We start from the raw sequence: 10,379 nt of genomic DNA, 5'->3' as shown, positions 1-10,379 counted from the left end.
TCTTCGAGTAATGCTATATGACGAAGAGGCAAACTGGGAAGCCATGCGCCTGGCGTTAGACTCACTCCCTGAAAAGAGAGGCAATGCTGTCTTACGCCATGAGATTTACCGCCTGAGAATGACTCGATCATACAACAGAAAAGTGCACAGGCGTCCACTCAAGGTGGGGGACTTTGTACTTAGAAAAATGGAAGCTGTTGGTAGGGCTAACGAGTCTGGCAAGCTAACTCCCAACTGGGAAGGCCTTTACCAAATATATGAAGAGGTTAGAGACGGTACCTACCGTCTGGAAACACCAGACGGCCAGCCGTTACCTCGAACTTGGAACATAGATAATCTTAAGAAATATTTCTTTTAAAAAAAAAATGTAAAGTCAAGGACTACTTGAATAAAGTTGCAAATTACTATTCAATTTTGTATTAAGAGGGGCATGCCAACTGACCAACAGTCGGCTACTCTCCATGTTTATATTCATTTTTATTTTAAGAGGGGCATGCCAACTGACAAACAGTCGGCCACTCTCTATGTTTAATTTAAGAGGGGCACGCCGCTTGACCGGCTACCCTCACATAATATAGTTCACCAAGAACTATCAAAAAACATGATCAGACCAGGCGTCAAGCCAACTGATCAAAATATAAAAATTCAATTCGACCTGTCCCAACATTATAGCAGGCGTCCGACGACATCCATCCGGATGAAATTCGTCGCAGAGAGCAGCTCCCTTTTGGGTGGAACATTGTTCTATAAACTAATCACACGGCACCTATACGACTGTCCCCAAGGGCAACCACGTAGCCGTTTTTGAGACAAGGATAACTTTTATCACTAACCAAACTAGTGGTAACAGTTGACATCTGAGTCGGATTACCGCCTGTATTACTTGGGATAAATGCAGGGGGTACCTCTTGAGTTAATAGCCAACAAACATCGGCGAATCAAGGGGTCCAGCCGGCCTCTGCCGCCTGGTACCTCTACTACTCAATCTAGAATGAAGACGACTGAGTAACACCAACGTTAACTCATAGTCACTCTCCCAAACTTGGTATGGAACCTAAAAAGTTTGAATAGACCACCTGTTTTTTGGCAAACAAGGGCATTCAAACTACTATTCCTACTAGGTTTCCCTTCGAGTTAATAGCCAACAAACATTGGCGAATAAAGGGGAACAACCGGTACCCACCGCTTGATACCTCTACTACTCAATCACTCGGCGACTAGGTAAGAGCCATATTTACTTAGTCACCCCTTAAAAATTTTAGTATGAAATTAAAAAGTTCATACAACACCTATTCACACTGATAGGAAACAGTCGTCCTAGATTGCCTATAGCAAAAAAAAAACACAAGTAAGAAAACCCTTTCTTACTTGGTTAATTTTACAAATGACAGGACCGCCTGCCTAAAGGTAATCCAGTCATAGACTGCCTACAAGTCTAAGTAAGAAAGCCCTTTCTTACTTGGTTAATTTTACTAATAACAGGACCGCCTGCCTAAAGGTAATCCAGTCTTTTAAACAGGACCAATACCGATTGAATAAATGGCCGACTGATCGCCCAGCTTGGAAACAGACAACCAGTCGTCCAGGGGCATAGGCGGACCATCCGTACCTGTCTACAATCGGCCATGCAAAACAGTCGATATAGTGTACAATTCAATATCAAATATTCAACACTTAGACAAATTTCAAGCAAAATAAAATTGCATTAAAGAAGATTAAAATATTCAGAACCCCGGCCCCCTGGCCGGGTAAATACAAGCAAACGGCACGCAGGCCGTGAAAGAAGACATAAAAGCTTAAGAAGGGGGCAAGTCTTCAACATTAGCAGCGTCCGCCTGGTCAGCATTCCCCTTGTTAGACTCGGCCTCAGCTGCATCCTTCTTCGATGCCTTTCCCCCAAGTGGCACAAGCGCCACTATCGGCTGCTCATCCCCATCCAAGGCCTCCTCCAACGCCTCGTCCTCAGCAGCCGCCAGGATCTCTTGATTATATGTTTCAGAACACTGGCGGTACGTTTTTTCCCACGAGGCAAAGTCGGCACTGGGGAAGAGGCGGCTCCAGGTCATGCGCTGGATCTGGGAAGAGTCTTCCATCATCTCTCGGACCAGCTCTCTCTTCTCTTGCTCAGCCTTCTCCGAGAGCTCTTTAGTTAGACTCTTCTCCTGGGTCACCAGGCGTTCCTTTACGTTAGCCAAGGATTTCTCCATGGCTTCGTATGAGAGCATCTTTTGGCGGAGAGGTTTAAGCTCGGCCTTGAGATTGGAGACGGTCGCCTCCAGCTCGCTGTTCCTCTTCTGGGCCGCCTCTAACTGAGCCCGGATAGCGGCGGCAGCCTGCGCCTGATAATAAAGAATATCAATTGTCAGAACTTCATTTTGGGCAATTTGAAACATTGCCTTATCACAGTCAGAGGCGGCCATAGCTTTTGCAGCCTTTACCTCTTTGTTTCTCCGATCAAGCGGCTTGCGAAGGCCGTTCACTCGGAGCAGGGCCTAAGTAAAGAGAAAACATGCGTCAGTTTCCAAACAAAAAGATAACAGGCGTCCTGGAATTCAAATACTCAAAAAATGCTAAGTATACCTCAGCAAGGACCCCTGCAATCCCATCAAGGTCAAGGGTGCCGACACCCCTGACCGCCTTCCTTTCAGATGGAGGAACTGCTTTGATCATGGACTTGGCTACCTCTACCAAGTCAGGCTCCTGAGGGCCGGCTGCATCAAGCGTAAAAAAGCAAGTTAGACCTAGTCAAGTAGGAAGCAAGTGTAAAAGTTTTTACAAGTAATTGTCCATACTTCTAGGCGGCCCCGCCGGAGTTTTAGAAGAAGTGGCCGGCTGCTTCTCAGCCGCCACTGTTTTCCTGGAAGACCCAGGAGAGCTTGCAACAGTCGTCCTCCGGGCCTTGGGGTCCGGCTGTTGCGAGGAAGAAGCTCTTGGAGTGCCCGACTGAAAAAAAAAAAAAAAAAAAGAGTTAGTATATGCATAAGACAACAACTCCTAAAAGAGGAAGAGTTTCGAAGCCCACCAAGGGTGCCCCCTTGTTGGGGGAGTCGGTACAAGACTGTTGCATGAGAGAGGCCCGCAACATGGCCGCCGCAGTCTTGGATGCTGTTATTTTACTCATGGCGTCAGCTGCAAAAAATAAACAGCAAAGTTAGTAAAAAACCCAAGTAAACAAGGCGTGAAAAAACAGAGTATTTGTCAGGCCGGCTACCTCTAGAGCACCGACAGCTGAGGCCACAGGCGGCCAAAAAGTACTCGTCATAGAGCCACTTAAAGCTCGGGACGCAGTTTAGGGGTACTTGCTCTCGTACCCCTGAAGTAGAGTTCACCCTAGTCTCTACTTTGAAGAGTCCTTTGTCTAGGATCTCTTTTTTATCCTTTGGGGGAACAGACGACATGCTGCGGCCGCCTGCGAGAAGAGGCGGATCCCTATTCCACTTGTTAAAGCATTTGTTCAGCTCCGTGTCTGAACCCTCGATGATAAGGAAGGTGTTCCGCCAATCCTTCCATTTGTTCGCCTTACCTTTCGTCATGAGGTAGCCCCTATGGCTTGTTAATTGATACCAGCCGGTACCGCCCGACTTAGGGGTCCGGCTGAGATAGTTCATGTGGGCGAAAGCCTCAAAGCTTGGCTCCACCCCGTACATTTCGCACCCGGACACATAGCCGAGTACGTTTACCCAAGAGTTGGGGGCTAACTGCCATAACCCCAAATCATACCCATCTAAAATCCGCTGAAACAGCCGGATGTAATGGGAAGCGCAGTCCAGCTTTGATGGCCGCCACATAGCAGCCAAAGCAGCCGTCATCATAGCTGGTACCAGCCGGCCAGACGACAGTGTCTTCTGGATCCGGCACGAACAATAAAAATCCGGGGCCCATTCTGTGGTTAGCTATAAAGCTCTCCACTTTGTCTTGCATGGCTGCGATCCGGCCCCGGGGTACCGTGCAGTAGTAGGGGGTGTTTTCCTCTCTGTAAGAGGCGGACGGCTCCGCCCAATTGCCCCCCTTCTCAACTGCATGAGAAAGCATCGCCTCTTGTAGGCGGCTGTTTCTTTCTTCTTAGCCTGGAGAAGCGTGGCCAGAAGAGCTGGACTCGGACTCGTCCTCTGACGAGTCCGAAGAGGACGACTCCTCCCCTCTCCCAGAGGGGCCCGCCTCCTCTCCCTTAGAAGGAGCAGGAGAAAAGTTAGACATATCAACGGTGAAATGGGAAGGGACCACCTTGACCCCTCCCTCAGAACTGTCGGCTTGGCAGCCGCCTTGTTTCACTTCTACATCTGGCGCCTGGTCAGATGTTTCACTAATGGGCACCCTTTGGGAGGAGCCGTCCGAGTTTGAGATCCTAGCAGTCTTTTTTGTTCTGGCCATCACGTTCTGCATAGACACAGATACAGTCGGACTTTGTATAAAGGCAAAGATGGGTCCAGAAAAGGGCAGGCGGCACTCCTAGTCCTAGATTCAGCCGTCCCCGGTGACCGGCTGATCACTAACTTAGGTCGTGTCGTGTGCTTCCATGGTGCCATTTCAAAAAATAATAATAAGAAAAAAATTAAGAATAAGAGAACCGACGGTTACCTGAACGAGTGACGACTGATGAAATTCTGAAATCCTTTGCAAACGGCTTGTCAGAGCAGGCGGTAGGCAACAAAAGTCCAAAGTGTCAGAGCAAGTTCAGGGGTCCGAATGTTCTCTCGCAAAGTTCTCAAATGTGAAAATGACCGAAGTCAGCACTTCCTTATATAGGCAAAGTGAGAAGGCGAAGGGTCGCTTCCAAATTCAAAATTTGGGCGGGAAAATCTCTCGGCCATTTGCAAGGTGACACCTGTAGCAGGCCGTCGCCTGTCACCATGCGACACCTGTCACAGGTGACACGTGACCAGTCACGTGCCACCTGTGAGGGGCAAATGATTAGGGGACTTTTATCCACCAATCACCGTCTGACAAGTGGACCAACCAGGTTCCGCCACGTGTCCTTCACGTAGGCCAATAGGAGCCTGCCACGTGTCAATCACAGATACGTCCTCTACGGACCAATTGAGACACGCCACGTGTCCACCCATGCCAAATGGGAAAACCGGCCAACAAGGCCCAATCCTGTTTAGAGGCCCAGTCAGCCCTAGGTTTACCCTAAACCTAGAGAGTGGCACGCTTCCCGAGGTTATAAATACCCCTCTTAATCCTCATTAAGAGGGAGAGGACTCGAAAACAACACACGGATTACACATTAAACACTCTCACCTAGAGAGACTAAATCACTTTAATTTCCGCATTTATTACTCCTTAATCAGGTACTAACTTGACCGTTGGAGGCGGAGCTCCTACCACAAGGAGTCTTCGTTGTTTTGCAGGTACAGGCGTCCGGTTCCAGTCTCGGTGTTGTAACTCTCCCGCAGGACACCAGAAAACCCCGAAACAATTGGTAAGGCGTTTATTCGTCCAAGTAAACCTAGGATCGGAAAAAGGAACATCTAAAAGTTGATTACCCAACTTCCATTTTGTGAAAACCTCGCTACCTCTAATGTGTATGGTCCCTCCCAACTTATCCTCAAGTAGTTCCAACTGATTGAAGGTTATGATGCTATATAATTATAATGCCCCATTTAATTATGAGGTATTGTTATCACATACATCATTTTTTTTTTTAAACCACTATCACATACATCATTTCATCAATATTGAATTAATGAGTTGTTTTAAATAAATTATAAAAAAAAAAAAAAAAAAAAAAAAAAAAAACCAACAAAAAAAGTATTACTATACATTATATTAAAAAAGGTGACAACTTTTTATCGAGGATCTTAAATTAAAACAAATCGAGTATATATGACGTCTATATGAATATCATTAATAACCGTGAACAAGACTAGTTTATTTGATATCATTCAAAACAATTCAATCCAGGCTACTATTTCTAGTAGGATCTAAGGGTTTGTTCTGTTCAGCTTAATTTCAGTTCACTTCAATTCAGTTCCTAATTTCCTTCCCTTATAAACAATTCATTTCAGCTCTATCTATTCAGTTCAGTTCAATTCAGCTCCAATCAGTTCAGTTTATTTCAGTTGTTTTCAGTAAATCGGAATAGGCCCTAAGTTAGTATATTCTTTTCATCTTTTGAATCATGTAAAGAGCTAGTTACTTTTACTTTGACCTAATTAAAACAGCCAGTAATTAGCATTTTAGCAAAGCATCACGTACTTTTGATAACGATATATCATTTTTAAAATAAAATTAAGGCCCATAGAACAAGCAAACATTAAAAAAAGCCTTTAATCTTGTGGCTTAGATTAAGAATGACGAAGATACTACTATTTAATTATGAATGATAATTCATCATTATCAAGCTGGATTGACACTTTCCTCATTGGTAACGATGTGGTCCACTATAAGCTCACTAATCAAGCCATATATTCCTAATTTAGCCATATTAGAATATTAATATGGTCTAAACACCTAAGCTCCTACGTTTAGGCATATTAATTAACCCCAAAATGAACCCTAATTAGAATTACTTCTATATATATATTTAGTGTTCAAGTATTGTATTTTTTTTTTTTTTTTGAAGGAAGTATTGTATTTGTCTTTTGTAATAAAACTCGATTCATGTTGAGATTGTTGAGCATTAAATATTCTCTTTATAATATAAAATCAAATTTAATATTATGAAAAAAAAAAAAAAAAAGTTAAAGGGTAATGACCTATCAGCCCTTTAGGTATATGTTTGAGAGTTTATGACAAAAATATGAGTTGATCGAAGTTAGTAAGCTAGTTTTTCATAATCTGTTCTTTTAAAGTTTTAATCCTTTTATATGCAGCTTTGCTTTTAATATTTTTCATTTTTGTAATTAAATTTGCGCATCACGTTATGAGTGCTTCTTTATATAGTATGAATTGCAAAGATATTAATTACTCTCTTTATATTTATTTTAGTGTTACACTTAACGTGCGCCACATAATTTTAGATAATTTAATTGACTTTAATAAGTATAATTAGTTGCAACTTTTTATTACATTGCATATTTGATCAGCAATCGTCTTAATAAAAATACCGTTAACTCCTACAACAGTTATAAGATAAGTGACATACATAATATCTTAACGAATCAACAACATTAGTTGTGAGATTTTTAACGACCTTTTTTTACTTTTGTTTTATTAAAACCAATAATGATGTACATTATTATACATAATGTACATCATTCTTAGAGTGTAAATCATGATTACATACAGCCAATGATGTACATCATTCTTAGAGTGTAAATCATAATTACAGTCAATAAACATTATATATATTGACTCATTATGTATAATTACAGTCAATTAACAACTTAAATCACATATCATACTTCTGATAATAAAATACTCCGATATAAGACTCTTTATCTTAGCTGTAAGATAACAACTTTTACAAGTAGCAACCAAGATGTAGACTTATATAAGTCAACATCTTAAGTACCATTCAATCCAAACAACATAAAACCCTTTTTAAAAACTCTCAAGTTCTTCTCCTTCTCCTTCTCACTTCCATTTTTCCAAACTCCAAATTATTTTTTGCTCCCTTTTCTCCACCCCACGTGTGCTCTCAACCACTCTTTCTCATGAGCACCCAAGCACCACCCTCACCACCCCAAGGGCTAACCCAAGAAGAATACACCACCCTACAACTCCTCATCCAAACCTACCACACCTTCCACCCTACACCACCCAACACCACCACCTCCCTCATCACTCAACGCATCGACGCCCCCGCCGACATTATCTGGCCCTATGTCCGTCATTTCGACAACCCCGAACGCTACAAACACTTCATCCAAAGCTGCCGTTTGACCTCAGGTGATGGCTCCTCCGTTGGTAGTGTACGTGAAGTTAACGTAGTATCCGGTCTTCCTGCTTCCACCAGCACCGAACGCCTCGAGCTTCTTGATGATCAACACCGCGTGCTTAGCTTTCGTGTCGTAGGTGGACAACACCGCCTTCGTAACTACAAATCTGTTACCTCCGTGAATGAGTTTGTTGAGGATGATAATAAAAAAGTTTATACCATTGTTTTGGAATCGTATATTGTTGATATTCCAGAAGGTAATACTGCTGAAGATACCAAGATGTTTGTTGATACTGTTGTTAAGCTTAATCTTCAAAAACTTGGGGTTATTGCTATGTCTGATTTGCAAGGTAATAATCATGAATAATTATTTGTGTTGTTTTTTTTTTAAAGGAAAAAAAATTAAATTTTATTGGAATGAATGGATAGTTTCTCAAAAATTGAGGCTACCCTCTTCATAATTAATTATTAATATTAATATAATTATTATTGTTATAATTAGTTTTTATTCATGTATTTGATTTAGCATGGATTTGGAGAGTATCCTGGTCAATGATCGATTAGTTTCTTTTTTTTAATTCTTGTTGAAAAGAAAAGTACTTAGTTGTTATTAGTTGGAGTTATTTCTTGTACTTTTGCATTGACATATTCTACGATTTTTTTATGGTTAGATTACTTGGATACTACCATCGTTAGTTGATTCAACAACGGCCTGAGCTTCCTTAAATGCAAGCTTTCTATTAAGTTAGCTTAAACTTGTATATGTATGTTTATAGTCTTTATACTATTCACATATTTTATATTTTTATTAATGTTGGTGATTTCCACATAAGAGAAACCGTCATTTGGGATTTCTAGCGGTTGGTTTCATATCTTAACGTTTTATAATATTACATACTCCGTGATAATTACATATGATTACAATGTGAAATTCAAAGTAAGTAGGTGAAATATATATATATATATATATATATATATATATATATATATATATATATATATATATATATATATATATATATATATATATATATATATATATATAGATGGATTACTCCTCTTATATGCCTAAAATAAAGACTAATACAATTTAATAACTTGTAAATGTCACTCTTTAATTTTCTATTTTTTATATCGTTGGGAATAAGTGTCAATTTCTAAATTTTTCAATGCCTATTGCTAACTTGGTGAGTTGGTAAGTACCAATACCACGACTTCTTGGGTCTAATTTTGGGTCTAAATTCTCGTTTTCTCCTAGATTTATGATAGTGCATAGTAAACATATTATTTGCCTTTAATTTTTTATAAACTTATTACTATTGAAGGGATAGATACAAGTGACATGTGAGGTTCATTGTGAACTTTACCCACTGCAGATACATCTGTCTTGTTTAATGAGGTTGTGAGCCCAACATAATATATACTGATATACGTGTCTTACACTGGAAATCGAATGAATCTAAACTTAGATACATCATACAATCATAATTTTCTTAATTCTATTAGCAAGATTTAGAGGGTTTTTTTTTTTTTGGAAAGAGGGGGGGGGGGGGGGGAGGGGGGTGGTTTTGGATTGGGAATTTGGACAACTTTGAGAATATTGTTATTTTGAGAGTTAGAAATTAGTCATGTTTCATAATCATGGTAAATGGAAGTATGACATTTTCAGATACATTTCTATATTTTTGTTCAATTATTATTGTTTTTGTAGTCTTCTTTTATTAAAAAAATGAACAAATTTTGTACTGACAGATCTTCGTTATGAAGCAAAAACACAATCATATTTATCGGTAAACGCAATGTGTTCGCACTGGTCCGAATATTGGTGGTTAGATACTCGGATTGGTCATACACTCATACACAAACTTGGAGAATAATTGCAGATTTTGCAGGTTAATTGCAAAATTTGATGCTCTATATTTTAGAGTTTGTACATTTATGTCTCTTATTACTACAATATTTTTTGGTCTCCAAAAATGTGACCAATCAAATTATAATTCAATATTCCGAAAACAATTAAGCAATAAAGGACAAAATACAAATTGATTAATTGTGAACATAAATTCACGTGATTAAGAACCCCCTAGAGATGTGAAATAAGCAACACCTTGTAAAGTTGTAAGTAGAGTTGCTGATGACTTACTAATTACTATAAATGTTTGTGTACTTTTGAATGAAATATAGTCTAAAAAATATTGTTAATTTGATAAATAGTACATAGACATGATTAATTAATTGTTGATTTTATTTTTCAGGTTTTACGTGATTCTGTAATCGATCTATGTTGATATCTGGTGGTCCATATAGACATATATTGTAATATTTAACCTAAACCCAAATTAACTGCTTTGAAAAATGAAAAATACTAAACTCCAATCAAACTGACCAAAGGACTACTATTATGACTAAAGTGGATTGTTTCTCAAGAATATTATTCATTTGAATATAATCTCCATCTTAAATTGTTTATATAGATAGAATCAGAATCGAACAAAATAAGTCATCAGTCACATATCATGCTTAATTAGTTTCAATTTGTTATGCACTGAACTATCTT

The 10,379-nt window shown here is 39.7% G+C and overlaps 1 protein-coding gene across 1 annotated transcript; it reads left to right on the top strand.

Moving 5' to 3' along the window:
* The first annotated feature begins 7,391 nt into the window (after positions 1-7,391).
* LOC110715607 (abscisic acid receptor PYL2-like) lies at positions 7,392-8,492 on the top strand. The gene has a single exon (XM_021894195.1). The coding sequence runs from the start codon at positions 7,599-7,601 to the stop codon at positions 8,187-8,189; it is 591 nt and encodes a 196-aa protein (XP_021749887.1). The 5' UTR covers positions 7,392-7,598; the 3' UTR covers positions 8,190-8,492.
* Positions 8,493-10,379: the final 1,887 nt, after the last annotated feature.

The sequence above is a fragment of the Chenopodium quinoa genome, unplaced genomic scaffold (genome assembly GCF_001683475.1).
Source record: "Chenopodium quinoa cultivar QQ74 unplaced genomic scaffold, ASM168347v1, whole genome shotgun sequence".
NCBI lineage: Eukaryota > Viridiplantae > Streptophyta > Magnoliopsida > Caryophyllales > Amaranthaceae > Chenopodium > Chenopodium quinoa.
Note: the sequence above shows the minus strand (reverse complement) of the source record. Positions and strands in the feature narration are given on the sequence as shown.